At 38.0% G+C, this 19989-nt stretch overlaps 1 protein-coding gene across 2 annotated transcripts in view; it reads right to left on the reverse strand.

The window, feature by feature from the left end:
• CRTC1 (CREB regulated transcription coactivator 1) overlaps nucleotides 1–19989 on the reverse strand; it is a 166614-nt gene that overhangs the window by 51257 nt on the left and 95368 nt on the right. For both annotated transcript variants that reach the window (XM_063455402.1, XM_063455400.1), the window contains exons 3-6: nucleotides 18988–19125; nucleotides 8968–9029; nucleotides 6871–6965; nucleotides 5271–5356 (exon numbers count right to left, since the gene is read on the reverse strand). In XM_063455402.1, the coding sequence (XP_063311472.1) occupies nucleotides 5271–5356; nucleotides 6871–6965; nucleotides 8968–9029; nucleotides 18988–19125 (381 nt within the window). The remainder of the gene's footprint in view (nucleotides 1–5270; nucleotides 5357–6870; nucleotides 6966–8967; nucleotides 9030–18987; nucleotides 19126–19989) is intronic.

The following is a 19989-nucleotide window of genomic DNA, read 5'->3' on the forward strand; positions in this document are numbered from 1 at the left end:
CAGCCAATTGATAAGGTTTTCTTGCTCATATCTTGATTTCTTTCAATGATGTAATTTTGCCTTTATAAGGGTCTGCGCACCCACTTTTTAACAGATGCCATTACATTTTCTGAAGTTCTTTCATTCAACCTGAACCTCGTGTCAGTGTGAATTTACTTCTGCGTATACGCAATTTAATCATCTCTAATTTGGTCAGGAACAGATAGTCATTCAAACTTATTGGTTTGCTTAAAAGAATACTATAACAATACCGCTGTACGCGATTCACACCAGAGCTGGCCATAGCTCTACCGAATGTGAGTTCTCTATTTCTGTTATTTATTGCACTTTGAATTTTACATACTGCAACATTGGTCGCCTCTACCTCTCTTGTATTTCCATATACTGAACGGTCAACACCAGACGCACCTACCTCTATCAAGAAACCTAATCAAGTATTCACGACTATCCACCGGTATCCTAGCGATATTTTACTGGAGTACCTGCCTCCATTTTGGCGCAGCCCATATATATATATTTTTTATCTATCTGTATCACTAGTGTCTGGCTTTCTAGTGAAGCTGTGAGACATTTTTCTATTCCACTAATATTTATTAAATAATATGATATTTCTTCATGAATGGTCTATATTACCGTATATACTCGAGTATAAGCCGAGTTTTTTAGCACATTTTCTGTGCTAAAAAAACCCAACTCGGCTTATACTCGAGTCAATAGTCTGTATTATGGCAATTTGCATTGCCATAATACAGACTGGGGCTGTGGGGGCTGCAGAGATCTTACTTACCTCTCCTGCAGCTCCTGTCAGCTCTCTCCTCCTCCGCGCCGTCCATTCAGCACCTCGGTCAGCTCCCAGTGTAAATCTCGTGAGAGCCGCGGCTCTCGCGAGACTTACACTGGGAGCTGACAGAGGGAGCTGAACGGACGGCGCGGAGGAGGAGAGAGCTGACAGGAGCTGCAGGACAGGTAAGTAACAGCTCTGACAGCCCCCTTCCTCCCCCCCACTGAACTACCAATGCTGGACCAGCAGGGAAGGAGAGCCCCCCTCCCTGCTATGTATCAAGCAGGGAGGGGGGACGGAAAAAAAAAAGATAGTAATAATAAAAAAAATAATAATTAAATAATAAATAATAATAAAAAAATAAATAATAATTAAATTAAAAAAAATAATAATAATAAATAATAAAAAAAAATTAAAATAATAAAAAAAAATAAAAAATTGCCCACCCCCCACCAAGGCTCTGCAACATACACACACTGCATTCATACACACACGCTGCACTCATACACACGCTGCACTCATACACACACACTGCATTCATGCACACACACTGCATTCATGCACACACACTGCATTCATGCACACACACTGCATTCATGCACACACACTGCATTCATGCACACACACTGCATTCATACACACACACTGCATTCATGCACACACACTGCATTCATGCACACACACTGCATTCATACACACACACTGCATTCATACACACACACTGCATTCATACACACACACTGCATTCATACACACACACTGCATTCATTATGCACACACTGTAAATAAATATTCAATTAATATATTTTTTTTAGGATCTAATTTTATTTAGAATTTTAGAAAAGTAGCTGCTGCATTTCTCACCCTAGTCTTATACTCGAGTCAATAAGTTTTCCCATTTTTGGGGGGTAAAATTAGGGGCCTCGGCTTATATTCGGGTCGGCTTATACTCGAGTATATACGGTATTAACATAATACTGATTACACTTATTTTACTATTATATTAATTACATATATAGTGGTTAGATGTGCGTGTATATATATATATATATATATATATACACATACATATACATATATATATACATATATATATATACATATATATATACATATATATATATACTTATATATATATATATATATATATATATATACACACATCTAACCACTATATATGTAATTAATATAACAGTAAAATAAGTGTAATCAGTATTATGTTAATAATATAGACCATTCATGGATAAATATTCAGGAAGAAATATCATATTATTTAATAAATATTAGTGGAATAGAAAAATGTATATATATATATATATATATATATATACACACACACACACACACACACACACACACACACACACACACACACATATATATATATACTAGTCTCTGGGTTGTATTCCACCCCCATCTTTTCTGAGACTTCATTCCTTTGTTTATATAACGCATTCCTAAGCTCAGCCTTGTTTGGCTAGTTACAGATCGCAAGAAATGATGTGTCCTTGTTAGCCTGAAGATCCAAAATGGAGTCCGCTCTGTTTTAAGTGTGACTGTCAGTAGACACTTAATTTCTATCTTAGCTCAAAATGTCTGCCGATATAAATATTCTGACAACCCCACATCAGCTCCCCCACACCACACAATACCTCCAATACACACACACTACCCCCCACACACACACCCCTGTACCCCTCATGCACAAATTCCCCCCCCACACACACACACATATACATATATATATATATATATATATATAGCAACACACACACACACACACAACATAATGTAGTGGTTATGGTGCCTGGATTGTTTCTTTAAAGAAACACTATAGTCACCTAAATTACTTTAGCTAAATAAAGCAGTTTTAGTGTATAGATCATTCCCCTGCAATTTCACTGCTCAATTCACTGTCATTTAGGAGTTAAATCACTTTGTTTCTGTTTATGCAGCCCTAGCCACACCTCCCCTGGCTATGATTGACAGAGCCTGCATGAAAAAAAAACTGGTTTCACTTTCAAACAGATGTAATTTACCTTAAATAATTGTATCTCAATCTCTAAATTGAACTTTAATCCCATACAGGAGGCTCTTGCAGGGTCTAGCAAGCTATTAACATAGCAGGGGATAAGAAAATCTTAATGAAACAGAACTTGCAATAAAGAAAGCCCAAATAGGGCTCTCTTTACAGGAAGTGTTTATGGAAGGCTGTGCAAGTCACATGCAGGGAGGTGTGACTAGGGTTCATAAACAAAGGGATTTAACTCCTAAATGGCAGAGGATTGAGCAGTGAGGCTGGAGGGGCATGATCTATACACCAAAACTGCTTCATAAAGCTAAAGTTGTACAGGTGACTATAGTACTATTTAAATAATCTACCAGTGTCACTCCCAAGATTAGGGGCCCATTATATGACGCTGCGCTGTACAGATATACAACCTAGAACTTTTTTTGACTTGGGGTGCCTTGGAAAAATATTGAAATATTAAGGGCGCCTTCAACCTAAAAAGTTTGGGAACCACTGGAGTAGCCTATATCAATGAAAACTAGCTGAGCGTCATGGGAAATGTAGTCCAGAAACTATTTATGGTGTCAAGGTTAGGCATCACTGGCCTATATCATGAGAAATGTTCTAATAAGAAAAACAATCTAAAAGTTTAGTGTTTAGCTAAGGAAACTGGGATAGAAAGCACTATACTTAAAGTTTCGTAAAAATGAAGAGTGGTGAGACAATCTTAATTTGCATATATGCCACTGAATGATCCTTTAATGAACTTAACAAGTATTCATTATTATAGCCTTATACCAGTGCTCGACAAATCCCAAGTGCGTGTGCCCGTAGGTACCTACCTGCCGCCACTCAGCCTCTTAAAGCTAAGAAGGTTGAGTGGGGTTTAATTAAAACGAAAATGTAAGTGTGTGTGTGTGTGTGCCTGCCAGAGTGCGTGTGTGTGAGCCCATCAGAGTGTCTGCGTGCAAGCATGTTGTCAGCGTGTGTATGTGAGTCTGTCAGAGTGTGTACGTGTGCACGTTTTGGTACCTGCCCACTCTGATCGCATGAGGAAGTTGTTTTTACTCACCTTTTTTTCCACGCCGTGCCAGTTTCACAGTGGCTGGTTCCACCTCCACGGCTGAGATTTTGAATCTTTATGATCTCAGCTAAACCAATGCTTTACTTTAGGAAAGCATTGGGAGGGTTTTGTGCATGTGCAGCAATTGTGCCAATCCACATCTCCTCATAGAGATGCATTAAATTAATCAATCTCAATAAGGAGCTTTTAGCACCTACATGCAGAAAATGGAGACACTAAAAGTGGGTGCTGCACGAGGTGCAGCAGTGACCTAGGACTCTAGTGGCCATCTCCGTGACTGTCACTAGAGGTGTTACTAAACAGCAATGTAAACCCTGGGTTTTTACTGAAAATGCAGTGCTTATACTGAAAAGCCTGCAGGGACAGGCTATAGACACCAGAACAACTAAATCAAGCTGTAGTGGTTCTGGTGACTATAATGTCCCTTTAAGAATTGCATTTTCTCGTTGAAAATAACTGTCTCCTAACTTTTTTAGTTGGCTCCTAGATTCCAAACAAATTTGTCAAGCCGTGCTTTATATCACAGCAAGAAAAGAGGAATTAAAAGCCTGCTCACTTGTGTGGCTTAACATGCTTTAATTCTTCTTATGTGCAGGGTCCCTACATTAAACTTGTATATTCTGGCAGTTGTTTTTATAAAATGTCTAGTAAACCTGGAAACCATTCTTAATTGGGCCTTGAATTACGCAACAAACGTAAACATTTCACCTATTCAAAAACAAAGTAAACATTTTTGTTAATTAACGAATTGATGTATGTCTAGTAGAGATAAAGAGATGAAAGCTAGTAAAGTAAAAGCATAAGTTGCAGAGAAAGACCGATAACATATAAAAAGACGCAGAGAGACATGCCGACTTTTATTCATACTTTAAAGGACCACTATAGTGCCAGGAAATCACACTTGTTTTTGTGGCACTATAGTGCCCTGAGGGTGTCTCCACCCTCGGGGTCCCCCTCCCGCCGGGCTCTAAGGGGTGGAAGGGGTTAAATTTACCTCTTTTTCCAGCGCCGGGTGGGGGACTCTCCTCCTCGTCATCGGCTGAATGTGCATGAGCGACACGAGCCACGCGCGCATTCAGCCAGTCTATAGGAAAGCATTATCAATGCTGTCGTCTTTTCACTGTGAAAATCAGTGAGAAGTGCGGAAGCGCCTCTAGCGGCTGTCAATGAGACAGCCACTAGAGGCTGGATTAACCCTATTATACACATAGCAGTTTTTCGGAAACTGCTATGTTTATAGAAGAAAGGGTTAATCCTAGCTGGACCTGGCAACCAGACCACTTCATTAAGCTGAAGTGGTCTGGGTGCCTAATAGTGGTCCTTTAATCCAAAACTTGCCCTACAATGTTCAATAGCAGTGAAACTGATCAATGTTTGCAAAAACATGAAACTACCTTCTTTGTGTCCCATCCTTGTTTGTTTAGGGCTTTATCAGCTTCAGAGGAATTATCTTCCATGCCTGGGACCGATAGTAATAGCACTGGTAAAAAAGAAAAATAATCAGTTTTACTATATAACAATTTAACAAGATAACACAGCTTACCATCAGTAATGAAAAAATATTTTTAACATGCAAGGAGATAATTTATATATGGGAACTTTATGCAAGTAGTGATGCTTCCCAAGTCACTTTGAGATTCAGTAAGTAAAATCATTTTTTTTAGTCCACAGGTCACACTCCCTTTCAGGACTGGATGTGTGTGTGTGTGTGTCTAGTTGTGGTGCAATGTGCTTCCTGCATGAGTCTGGTAATATGGTCTTGTAAAAGCAAGACTTATGTTATATACAACATTGCCTAGCGTACTTAGTAACACACGCATTGATACAAATAAGTTACATAGCTGAAAAGAGACTTGCATCCATCATGTTCAGCCTTCCTCACATATTTTGTTGCTGTTGATCCAAAAGAAGGCAAAAAACCTAGTCTGAAGCGCTTCCAATTTTGCCACAAACTAGGAAAAAATTCCTTCTTGACCCCAAAATACCAGTCAGATGTCTCCTTGGATCAAGCAGCTATTACCCCACTAATTAGAAATTATATCCCTGTATGTTATGTTTTTGGAAGTATTTATCCAATTGCAGTTTAAACATCTGTAGTGACTCTGACAAAACCACCTCTTCAGGCAGAGAATTCCATATCCCTATTGCTCTTACTGTATAAAAACCTTTTCTTTGCCTTAGATGAAATCTCCTTTCTTCCAGCCTAAATGTGTGACCTCGTGTCCTATGTATAGCCCTGTTTATGAATAGATTTCCAGATAAAGGTTTGTACTGGCCCCTGAATATATTTGTATAAAGTTATCATATCCCCTCTCAGGCGCCATTTTTCCAAACTAAACAGGTTTAATTTTTTTAACCTTTCTTCATAACTAAAATGCGCCATTCCTTTTAGCAATTTTGTAGCTCGTCTCTGGACTTTTTCTAGTGCCATGATATCTTTCTTTAGAACAGGCGCCCAAAATTGCACAGCATATTCAAGGTGTGGTCTTACCAGCGATTTATAAAGAGGCAAAATTATATTTTCATCCCGAGAATTTATGCCCCTATTTATACAAACCTTACTGGCTTTAGCAACTGCAGATTGACATTGCATATTGCTGCCTAATTTGCCGTCTATAACAATTCCCAAATCCTTCTCGTGTGTGGTTATCCCTAATTCACTACCATTTAATGTGTTAGTTGCTTGTGCATTCTTAATCCCGAAGTGCATAACTTTGCATTTATCTACGTTAAATTTCATCTGCCATTTTAGTGCCCAGTCCCCCAATCTATCCAAATCCCTCTGCAGCAAAGCAATATCCTGCTCACATTTTATTACTTTACAAGTTTTGTCTCATCTGCAAACACTGATACATGGCTTTCAATGCCTATTTCAGATCATTGGTCAATGTATCTCAAAAACTGACAGTAAAGAAACATTAAACTTACAGAAATGTGTAAATGCGTACTATTTTGGGGGGGGAAACTGCCATCTTAAAGACATTTTTATATTACCTCGTTTCTGATGTATATCTTGCGAGCTTCCACTAAAAGCTTCTTGTTGACTAGGATTCATTGTACTTTGATGCAATGCAGAATCTGAGTTAGTCCTAAAATGACATAGAAGTATAACTAAAATAAAAATAATGCAATAATTACAAGTCTTCAGTATAGAAGTGCCTCTAGAGTAGGGGTGCCCAAAAGGTAGATCCCCAGAGATGTTGTAGAACTACAGCTCCCATGATGCATTGCATGCCTTTAGAATGAGAAAGCACCATGGTAGATGTAGTTTTAAAACATCTTTGCTTTAGAGCCGGTCAGGCCAAAGGTAAACAAACTAAAAAAAAAAAAAAAAAAAAATTGTGTCCCCACAAAATTATCACTTGCAAAATATATAAAAAAAAAAATAAAAAAAAAGGGGGGGGGGTGCAAAAGTGGGCCATTTCTTCAGGACAAATGTTTCTGCCACTATCAGATCGGTGGGGTTTCTGAGACAGATAAACAGTTGTCACTGTATTTATTAATAATAATAATAAAAAAAATCCTTCAAATTGCAAGTCTTATTTTTGAGAATGTAATATAGGTCAGTTCATGATGCAAAAAACCCCATAACAAAAACAAAAAAAAAGTGCCAAAAGAGGAATAAAAAGTTGCAGAAAGATGGAATACGTTGGCACACTTCAGAAAAGAAGAGTAAAAAAAAAAAGGGGGGGGGGGGGGAGTCAAGTATAAAAGGGTGGAGTAACAGTTTTACACATAAAGTATCTGCTTGGGTAAAGGGGTACAACAGATTGAAAGCCGTTGCACAAGGGATATTTTCTTGCAGTGACCAAGATATCATCCAGACTAGTCCTCCTGCAATCCCTGGTTTACAAACATGGACAATAGCATTTAAAAGAACCTTTGTAAATGCCAATGTGTGTGACAACCTCAATGAGAGAAATAATTTTTCCCTTGGTTATGCTACTACGCAGACAGAATTAAAAAGATTTGTATTAACCGACATATCCTTACCCAAATAAAGAATTGTATAAATCCAAGACAGCCATGGGGACTCTGGTGTTAAGAAACACCATAAAAAAACCTGCCCAGTCAAACTTTATTTGATGCTCCAGAGGCCCCACCAAAGACAGCGTTATCAGTCACATTTGACCCACTGTGGGCATTACTGGGAAATTATCTATAAGGTATGTCATCTGCTGTTGCTCTCTTCATGGTCCGATCTCAGCGTTAGAGGAACACTATATGCATCAAAACAACTTTATATTATTGAAGCAGTTTTTTTTTATCATGTCCCTCCATACTCAATCATCTGCCCTGAAGGAGTTAAAACACTTGTTTCTGTCCATGCAGCCCTAGCAACACCTCCCCTGGCTGTGCCTCACACAGCCTCCATGAAAAAAGGGTTTCATTTTCAATCACATGTTAACTTGCTTTAGAAATCTGCTCTGTAAATTGAACTTTAGTTGAACACTGTAAACATCAGATCTCTCTTTACAGGAAGTGTTTAGGAAATACCATGCAGGGAGATCTGAATAAGGCTGAATAAGCACGGTGATATAACTCCTGATTGGCAGAGAATTGAGCAGTGAGAATGCAGGGGCATGATTAATACTCCAAAACCACTCCATTAAGCTAATGTCTATATTGTCCCTCTACTTTTTAATGGTTTTTAGGAGCTCTCTGCACACTAAAAGTGCCTACTGAAATAATGTGTTTTTCTATTGTTACCCAGCCTGCTCTTACTGCATGAAAAACACAGAGTTTAGAAGACAGCTCTTTTTAAGCTTTTCACATGTCACAGAAGAGGGGGCTTGTAGCTTTTTTAGGGACAGGGAAATTCATTTAATAATACAGAATTTCACACCAAGGGAAGGATCAGATACAGTTCAATAACAATTCCAGGGCTAGTAGTGTTCTATAAGTAAAAGCTTGGAGAAGCAGCACTCTCAACCCGGCTTTATCCGTGTAATGTTCCACTGTATTTAAAATTATCTGCAAGAGTTCTCTTAATGGACAAAATTACAGAATATGATGTTACTTTATAAATAGCAATCAGAATTTATAAAAATCCAAAAGTAGACACAAAACAGCAAAAAGCAGTATACCTACCGTCTCCAGCTAGTATCAGGCGGAGGTGATAAATACACAGAGCCATAGGGACAACTGTCTACGTGGTGCAATGAGTTAAGGAATAATTTCATCAACCCACTAAAACCCAAACCATATTAAATATAAACACAATTCAAAAACATGAAAGGGCAGCATGTAAATAATAAGAAGGGACTGCGCAAATTTACATATTCATAATGTTCAGCACCTGTTCTTGCTATTTATTTCTTAAGCAAAGTAGTGACAAATTCATAAAAACAAGGAAAACTATTGCAGATATTGACATGAAAGGTGAATTTAAGGCAAACTATGTACAAAAATAACACAAAAGCCTGTTATATTTGGAAAAAACTTATACATTCAAGCATTTCTTATGCATATACTTCTAAATAGAGGACTGCAGCTGTTATTTGATATGTGGCCATTTATAAGTGAGGATTACTTCGTTTTGCAATATAAAGCTACCTTTTTTTGTAATCTGCAGGGGTTTGTAGAGGAGGTGAAAATGATGGGACATTGGACTGAAGAGAAATGTTGATGAGAGAGCTTTAAATGGAGTTTTGCCAAGGGCTGTGCAAATCCATGTAGTGGCTTTCAGAGGAACTGATACATTTTATTCCATTCAGGTATATTTCTACTTGTTGAGAAACATCAGGTTAAATAAAGCTCTTTAATTAATTTTACATTTACACAAACAGTTTGCAGTGTACAACTATCTCTGCCAGCATATGTATTTTTTCACAAATACTTGCAATTTATCAGCTTGGGGGCAGAAAGCTTACAGCCATATACCATAAGCCCAATATATATATATATATATATATATATATATATATATATATATATATATATATATATATAAATAAAAAAAACCCTATGGTTTAGTAGTACTTGCCCTCACTTCAAAGTACCTGTTTTGATTGGACCTAAAATGTTCAGCTGAAAAAGCATCTGCAAAAGCTACTTGGCATCAAGCTACACTGCATTATCACATAACAGCTATTCTTCCTGAAACTATGTGGTTAAAGAAATATCTAAATAAAAAAAACTGTACATAAAAGGGACACTTATAAGCACCCAAAACACTTCATCTCATTGACGTGATCTAGATTCAGTGTCCCTGTTCCCTTAACGTTGCAATGTAAAGAAATGTAGAGAATCTGCAACATCTACTTTGCAGGGTTAAAGGGTTACTCCTAACCCTTATGGAGGAAGGGAATTTCCAAGACAGCCACTAGAGATGCTCTGCATGACACCCAGCTTCTTGAAAATCCACATAGGAAAGCACTGATTCAATGCTTTCCTTTGGTGAAGGCCTAACGCACATGCAGCACTCACCACACATGCACATTCAATTTCCTCTCTCTCTGACGACAGGGACGGAGCCAGTAATCAGGGAAAGTGGATAAAGGGTTTTTAACACTCATTGTGGTCGGAGGAGGGGGATGCAAACACAAAGGGACACTATTGTCCTCAGAATAACTACAGCTTAATGAAGTTGTACTAGTGTCTACATCGTGTCCCTACAGGTTTCTTAATGTAAACCTTCAGAGAAAAGGCAGCGTTTATACTACTATATGGGAACATCTCTAGTAGCAGTCAGACTACCACTAGAGGTGCTTCCTGGGTTAATGCTGCACAGTGTACTTTAAAACTATAGAGTCGGGAACATGTGTTTGTATTTCAATAGTGTTCCATTAACCCGTTAACGCCGTTACGGCGTTCCATGCCATCCCCATTATTATATTACAAAAACAAATATTAACACTAACTTTGGCCAGTGTTTGTGACTAAGTGGCTACTAAAAAAGACTAAACCATACCCCACTTTCAATACCTTGGCTTGTCTACTTTTTCAAATGGTATGCCATTATGGGGGTAATTCTCATTCCTGGGCTACCACACCGTCTCAAAGGTAACATTACTAATCTGGCAAATTTCAATTTGAAAATGGAACGTTCTATATTTGACCCTGTAACTTTCCAAAACACCATAAAACCTGTTAATGGGGGGTACTGTTGTACTCGTGAGACATCGCTGATTACAAATATGTATGTGCATTTTGTTGCAGTAAAAAAACAGTATTATGACATTTACAGCTAAAATGTGAGGCGGAACTACACATTTAAAAAAAAAAATCTAATTTCTCACAGTTTTTTCTATTTTATTCATAATAAATTATGTTCCATATATGAATAGTTAATGGTAAATTAAAGCCCTTTTTCTCCTGAACAAAATGATATATAATAAGTGTGGGTGCATATAATATGAAAGAGGGGAACTATGGGTGAACAGACATTTAGAGCAAATTCTAGTTTTTGTTTACGTTTTGTTTTGATCAGAACGTGCACTATTGACTCCGTCCTGAAGGGGTTAAGGCTTCCTGCTTGGTCCAAATTTATGTTTATATTCTTGTAACAATTCTCAATGTGATTGAATTTGCCATTCTGTATCTTCATTTATTCATCACTTGACTCTGGTCAAAAAGTAGGCTATTGTACTAGCCACAAAACAAAAACATGGGAAACATGCAGTATTAACCCCTTAGCGACCGAGGACGGTTCAAGACCGTCATCGGCATTTTTGCAATGTACTTACCCGATCGCCGTCGTTCCCCCGGCGGCGATCGGCGTTGCTCCCGGTGTGGGGAGACTGTCTGCAGCCCAGACAGTCTTCCCATGGCGGATTAGGACCCCTGGGGCCATGTGATCGCTCAACAGGGCGACCACATGGTCACAATAGGTGTCAATCTGTCTGCCTGCAGGGGGACTGTCTGTGCTGACAGGCAGTCTCCCTGCAACTGTAAAATCATAAAAAATAAATAAAGGTACATGTTAATAAAAATAAAAAATTATTATATATGTGTATATATATATATGATATATAGACATATATTATATTTATATAATATATGTCTATATATCATATATAATATCATACTAAGTGTATTTTTATATTAATATGTACATATATTAATATAAAAATACACTTATAATTAAATTACACACGTATATATATAATAACTATATATATTGTGTATATATATATATATATATATATATATTATAAAATACAAATAAGTAAATTAAATTAAAAAAATTAAAAATAATAAAAATTTAAAAAAATTACATATCTATATGAAATTTTATTCTAACTGTATTTTGATATTAAAATATATATATTTATATCAAAATACACTTAGAATGAAATTGGATATATATCTATGTATATATAAATAAATAAAAATAATACGAAATATACATATGTCCATATACAAAATTACATAATTATATAAATATACACGTAGACTTCAAATATATAAATATGCATATATATTTAAATTCTACGTGCATATTTATGTAATATTTTTACATAATTAAGTAATTTTATTAATTGCAATTTGAGGGACCTGCCTGCCAACCCAGGCCGAAATTCCAGAGACTAATTTGCTAGCACTGTATTTTACCCTGTAACTTTCTGTGACACCCTAAAACCTGTACATGGGGGGTACCGTTTTACTCGGGAGACTTCACTGAACACAAATATTAGTGATTCAAAACAGTAAAACCTATCACAGCGATGATATTGTCAGTGAAAGTGACTTTGTTTCGCATTTTTCACACACAAACAGCACTTTTACTGATGATATAATTGTTGTGATATGTTTTCCTGTTTTGAAACTGTAACGGACCGTTTTGCTCAAAAGGGGATAAAAATCGTTTAGGCGCTAATCCCCTTTTTCCTAGACCAGCAGCTACTGCAAGCACCAATCTCCCGAACTGCAAACTGTACGAATTCTGGAAACTCCCGAACTGGAAACACACGAACCCTGGAATCAGCCGAACAGGAAAAGCATACAATCCGCTTACACTCCTGGCAGTCCGCATACATTCCAATTCCCCCAAAAACGAGACGACACATCGGTTTGAGGGTCAAGCAGAATCTGAGGTGCTGGCACACCCAGCCTGGTTTTTATTGCAGTTGTTACAAAATACAGGTCCGCCCACAGGGAGGTATAAAACAACCACTCACACATCAGTTACATCCCACATATTCCCTCCCCTTATCCTGAGAGGAAACTCAATTATACATACAGTTAAAACATACTTTCTACCCAACTTTCATAACTCTAAAACCATACATCACATTCACATAAAAATACATATCCACAATCAATCAATTCAGGGGAACGACATATTAAAAATGGCATGAATCAGACCAGGGGTTCAAAAGTTAGTAAAGTATCTTTTAAAACCCCTGCCAGATTGTTTTTCCGGCTCAGACCGGTTTTACAGAGCCCTCTCTCCTGGAGACAAGGTAGAAGTAATCTAATTACCTCCCAGGGCAAAGACAGACTCCATTGAGCACATGGGGACACAAAGACAGTAAAACACTTTAAAATACATAAAGTCACCTTTTACACATAACACACAGACATTTCACATATCCCCAGATAGCTGGGATCTGAGCGCACCAAACTACCGAATAGCGCGCAGATCCTATTCACACAGTTCAATTACCATGGAGCCGAAGTCTTTAACTACACGAATGGGCTCCAATAGCATAGCTATCTGGTTAACACATTCACATAAAGTCCGGTCTATGGTCCAGAGGCGGGCAAGCAGCACCCATCCAAGGACACGTGGCGAGGTCGGTTTCGCCACAGAAACACTAATATTTGTGTTCAATAAAGTCTCCCGAGTATAACAGTACCCCCCATGTACAGATTTTATAGCGTTTTTGAAAGTTACAGGGTCAAATATATGGGTCAAATATTTTTACATTGAAAATGGCCAGGTTGGTTATGTTGCCTTTGAGAGCGTATGGTAGCCTAGGATTGAGAATTACCCCCATGATGGCATACCATTTGCAAAAGAAGACAACAAAAGGTATTGCAAATGGGGTATATGTTCAGTCTTTTTTAGTAGCCACTTAGTCACAAACACTGGCCAAAATTAGCGTTCAATTTAGTTTTTTTGTTTTTTCACACAGAAAACAAATATGAACGCTAACTTTGGCCAGTGTTTGCGACTAGGTGGCTACTAAAAAAGACTGGACATACCCTATATTGAATACCCTGGTTTGTCTACTTTAAAAAAAATATGTACATGTGGGGTGTTATTCAGAGACTTTTGACAGATAATAGTGTTACAATGTCACTATTGATAAATTTGAAAAAATATATGTTTGCAAAAAAAAAAGCAAAAAGGCATGTAAACACTGGGTATTTTAAAACTCAGGACTATATTTTTAATCTATTTAGCAGTTTTTTTTATTCGCTTTTGTAGATGAGTAAAAGATTTTTCAAGTAAAAGTCAAAAAAACATGTATTTTTTTAAATTTTTCATCATATTTGTTTGTTTTTTAAAATTAAATTACATGAGATTATATAAATAATGGTATGTAAAGAAAGCCTTTTTTGTCTTGAAAAAAACAATATATAATTTGGATGGGAACAGTAAATGAGAGAGCGGAAAATTACAACTAAACACAAACACCACAAAAGTGTAAAAAGAGGCCTGGTCGCAAATGTACAACATCGCAAAAACTGTCCAGTCCTTAAGGGGTTAACTAATGTAGTTTAATGATCACTGAGAATACATGTCATGTATGTGCATTATATGTACTAATTCATGTTCATGGGCTTCTGCACTGTGGGTAAATAGCAACACAATACTGACTGCCACAATTTCACAAGAAGTCGAATGGAATCTTTGGATCTATAATATGCAGCAAGAGGTATTTTGACAGATTAGGTTATTGCTTACACTCTAAGCATGCTGCTTAGAAACAAATCAATCTGATTTCTAGCTCTAGTGTCATAGCTAGAGTGCCAAAAGACCTTAATAATGCAGCTTTCTAACTTTAAGTATGATGATGCAGAGCAAACATTTAGCAATCGCAAAGCTTACAAAGGCATCAATTTCTCATTCATAAAGCGCAAAATTAAATAAAAAACGAAGTTGAACCTATCACCAACATTGTGGAAAATAGAAGGTATTTTAATGTCCTCTTTTATCTTCCTCAAAAAAAGTGCACAAGGCACGGATACATATTCCTTGGGCCCGTAAGCAAGACATGGCTTATACAGTCATGGAGGGGGCGTCGGAGTACACCCTCTTTGAATTCTATGGTTTTACATACCAGGACATAATCATCTGTCCCTAAGCAGATCTTAATATTCGGTAAATGTAACCTCAGATTAACAACACATGACAAACAAACAAAAAAAAAAAAGACAGAAAAAACTAGATCTCGAGGGACACTCCTAAAAGTGGGTAACCCTGAAACTTAGCATCTAACCTTGAAATGAGGATCAATATTTGTCTACTTATTAAGCAGTGCTTGGAATGGGAGTTGAACTCCAAAAATTATGAAAACTGATGATTGACTGTTTACCTGCAAGATAAGTAAACACGCAAGTATGCATGTTACTCTTGCAGAATGTACCAACAAAGTATGTTATACAGTATAAATATGAAAAGAAAAAGGAAAAATATGAAAAAAAAATTAGGATAAGGAACTATCGCATCTTCATGCTCCATACTCTCGGTCTATGAGATACCGCTCTCTACTGGTGCTCTTTCAGTGTTTCTTTCTATTGCATAGCTTCTCCCCAATCCCTATCTGTTGGTGGTTCTCAAGGGTCTTTCCTTGACCCCCTTTTGTTTTCAATTTGCCTCCCTTGGTAAACTCATTAGATCCTTCGGCTTCCAGTAAGATTTTTATGTGTGGATGACACAAATTTACCTGTCCTCCCCTGATTTCTCACCACCCCTCATGACTCGTGTCTGACTGCCTCTCTGCTATTTCCAACTGGATGGTTGCCAATTTCCTTAAACAACCTGACTAAAACAGAACTTCTGGTCTTCCCTTCCTCAAGTGTTGCTACTCCCTTGTCTGTTTCCCTCCAAGTCAATGTCACTACCATCAGCTCTACCTTGCAGGTTCACTGCATAAGGTGTTCTCTTTGACTCTGATCTCTACTTCACCCCTCATGTTTTTGAGATGGAAGCGGCAGGATTTGGCGATTGATTGGACATAACGCGTATCCCCTCCCTCTGCATGCAGACACTGAACTGAGGAGATGCTGATTGGCCAGGGCTGTCTTTGAATTATGCTGGCTCTGCCCCTGATCTGCCTCTTTGTCAGTCTCAGCCAATCCTATGGGGAAGCACTGTAATTGGATCAGGCTACCACATGTCAGCAGACTACTTGTTTTTCTGAGTCTAACAGCATGCAGATTTACAGCTTCAGGCTTGAATACAGTAAGATTTTTACTATATTTTTTGGATGCATGAGGGGCCCAGGGGGGCTATATGGTGGGGTTAACACTATAGGGTCAGGAATACATGGTTGAGGTTCCTGACCCTACAGTGATCCTTTAAGTGTTCCCAACTTGCTCGGTAACAATCTATAATGAATGTGGTGGCAAGGCTCATCTTCCGGTCCGCCCACACCTCTCCCCTCTGCCAGTTCCTACATTGGCTTCCTGTAAAATATAGGGCTTAATTTAAGATCCTGGTACTTGCTTACAAATCTCTACACAATGCTGCTCCTACCTATCCTAATACACAAATATGTCCCGTCTAGCACCTACGCTCTGCCGAAGACCTATGTCTAACCTCTGTTCATACTCCTACCTCCGATTCTCATCATCTTCTCTAGGGCTGCACCCATACCCTCTCTGTTAGACTTCCACCAGTCTCCACTCCTACAAAAAAAAAAAAACTTTGAAAACTTACTTCTTCAGGAAAGCATTTAAATTAAACTGTCAACAGCTTTCTCTTCCCGCACCCCGATTCCTCTCCTGCAACTGTCAGCAAAACAAAACACTAGGCCCTCAGTGAATACTATCCTAGCAACCTACTTTTCTACCCTGCCGTTACCTTTTGTCACTACACCCCACTCCCTTCAGCATGCAAGCTCATTAAGCGGGGCCCTCAATCACTCTGTTTCTGTGTGTCCAACTAGTCTGGTTACAAATACGTGTCTGTTAGTCCACCCATTGATCAACGCTGCGGAATTTTTTGGCGCTAAATACAGATTTATCTAAAATTCGAGGTCAATTTGTAGTCTAACATCAGGAGTGGTATTATAAGTTAATGTGTGCAACTTGGCCAATGGATGCACATGCAAAAGCTGGACAATAGTGTTAAAAAAATTACTTAATCTTACAATGTTTAACTCTAGTATACAAGTAAAACAGCGAAGTCCCAGAAGGTGTATAACTCAGCCGAACCTCTTTTCAATGAGTCATAGGTAATACAGGTACAAGTTGCAACACATATACAAAATATCAGAGCAATCATTTAAATATAGGGAAGCAGACAGATCGGAAACTGGTACCTGCAGCATTAAATATAACAAGTAACCCGGAAGGTAGTAAAAATATTTAGAGAAATGTAACAACTGATAAACTCTAGCTCGTGCCATCAAGGGCACCGATCTAAATAACTATCTTCTGAATCACATAGACAAACCCAGTCAGCGACGTGATGATGAAATAAATTAGTGGTATGAAATGGTGCAGAAGTGCTTCCTACAGTAAAAAGTAACAATGAACTGGCATATTAGCCGAACATTCTAATATAATGAAAGGAAACCAGAGCCCCTGACACACGCATTTCGCCAAAAATCTCATCAAAGGGGACAACAACAACACACGACATATTACATCGTGTCATAATTGAACAAACTTAAAGCTAAAATGAAGAAGCCATGTGTGAAAAACTAAGTACGTCTTATAATTCAACAGCTCTTAGAACCACCTTTAGCAACAATAACTTGAAGTAATCGTTTGCTGAATGACTTCATCAGTCACACATTGTTGTGGAGGAATTCTGGCCTACTCGTCTATAAAACTCAGTAGGATGAAACACTAAACTGATCCGAATAAATAATTATTGTGTGATTTTGTCGTACATTGATGGATATAGACTGATCGGCTGCAACAATAAAACCACTGATAGGTGAAGTGCGTAACATCGATTATAATGTCACAATGGTACCTGTGAAGGGGTGAGATATACAAGACAGAGAGTGAACAGTCAGTTCTTGATTTTCATGTGTTGGAAGCTAAAAAACAAAAATGGGCCAGTGTGACTTTTACAAAGGCAAAATAGTGATGGCTAGAGGATTAGGTCAGAGCATCTCCAAGGTAAGTACCTATCAAAAGTGGTGCAAGGAAGGTCAACCGGTGAACCAGCGTCAAAGATACACAAGGGGAGCAAAAGCTAGCTTGTCTGATCCGATCATAAAGAAGAGCTACTGTGACTTAAATTTCCAAAAATATTAATGCTGGCTATGATAGAAAGGTGTCAGAACACACTGGGCATTGCAGATTGCTGTATATGGTTCTGCATAACGAAGACTGGTCAGAGTGCCCATGATGACCGTGTCGACCATTGAAAGTGCCTTCAATGGAGACATGAGATGTTGCTTACCTAGGGAGAAAGATGGCAGTAAGATGCACTATAGGAAGAATGTAGTCGGGCTGAGGCACATGTACAACCTACCTAATGATTGTTGCAGACTACGAACACCCAGTCATGGCAATGGCGTGCCCTAATGGCAGTCACCTCTTTCAGCAGGATAATGCACCCTGCCACACTGCATACATTATTCAGGAATGGTTTAAAGAACATGACAAGAGTTCAAGGTGTTGCTTTGGCCTCCAAAGTCCCCCAGATCTCAATTTGATTGAGTACCCGTGGGATGTGCTGGAATAACAAATGCAATCCATGCAACCTTGCATGCTGTTAATGTCTTAGTGCCAGATACCACAGGACACGATCAGAGGTCTAGTGGCGTCCATGCCTCAAAGCAGAGCTATTTCGGCAGCACAAGAGGGACATATATGATATTAGGCAGGTGGTTTTAATGTTATGGCTGATCAGTGTATAAACAAGTGTTTAGAGAGTTATTTTTGATTGAAGAGATATTACAGTTCATATATAGTGCAACAAAGTCAACCCCAATGAGACAAGGGGGAGCATTTTTGTTTTCTTCACAAGGATATTTGCCGTCCATGTTTATCCACAGACAAAGGTCTTCTGTGAGGGGATCCGAGGCGATTTCTGTCTCTATAAACCCTGTCCACGAGACCATGATGCCGAGTTGTTCTACTTGTGTCCAATCCAGAGGACTGAAAAGGGGTCTGAAAAACAAAAACTTTATTGGTAAATGCATCAAAAGGTGAATATGCAAAGGATGTATTAACATTTCACTTTCAAAATATTTTACATGAAAAGTGCCAATCACCTGGCAGGAATTGACCATACAATAGGTTAAAATTCTGATTAAATATAGCCTTATCTTCAAAGTAAATCAATTTTATACAATTATATGCAATATAATCATCTATGCTCCTTGCATTAGTCACAATGCAATGAAGCCCTATTTACATCCTGTAGTAAAAAATAAGCAATTTCAGTTTTGCATGCATCTTGAATTGCACAAGTTTCATCTCGTATTACATACATAGACGAGTCGATCCATCCTATAGCAAACTCCATGAATGTTACCTGAAATCTTACTTGTATTTTTGCATGCAGGTTTATGACCTTTCCATGTTCCTGGCTTGGTTACTGCTTGAAATTATTTCTTTTGACTTTTATGGGACACTCTGTACCACTGAGATGTTTACAGTGATGTGTGTGTGTGTATACATTTGAATGTGTGCTTTAGCAAATTCTTAATTTGAATGAATGTATGGCAACAGATCTAGTAAGTCAAAACATTTGGGTATTCATTTAGCAAGACAGGATTGCTTATATTTCCCGACAGATTGATATTGAGAAGCCTTGTATCTCTACACACACTTTATAAAATCCACTAATACGAATAGTGCCCCTGATATATTGATTTCTTTAGTCTCTATTTTATTAGTGAAAGCTTTATTTAGCAGGATATAAATACTTATGTGCCTCTGGTTAGCAACATTTAGATGAGAAACCACATTTTTGTCAGGGGCTTTTTTAAAGTTCTTATTTCAACCAAAGGAGGTTAAGTCACCAAGGCT

The sequence above is a fragment of the Pelobates fuscus genome, chromosome 5 (assembly GCF_036172605.1).
Source record: "Pelobates fuscus isolate aPelFus1 chromosome 5, aPelFus1.pri, whole genome shotgun sequence".
In the NCBI taxonomy this organism is placed as follows: Eukaryota; Metazoa; Chordata; class Amphibia; order Anura; family Pelobatidae; genus Pelobates; species Pelobates fuscus.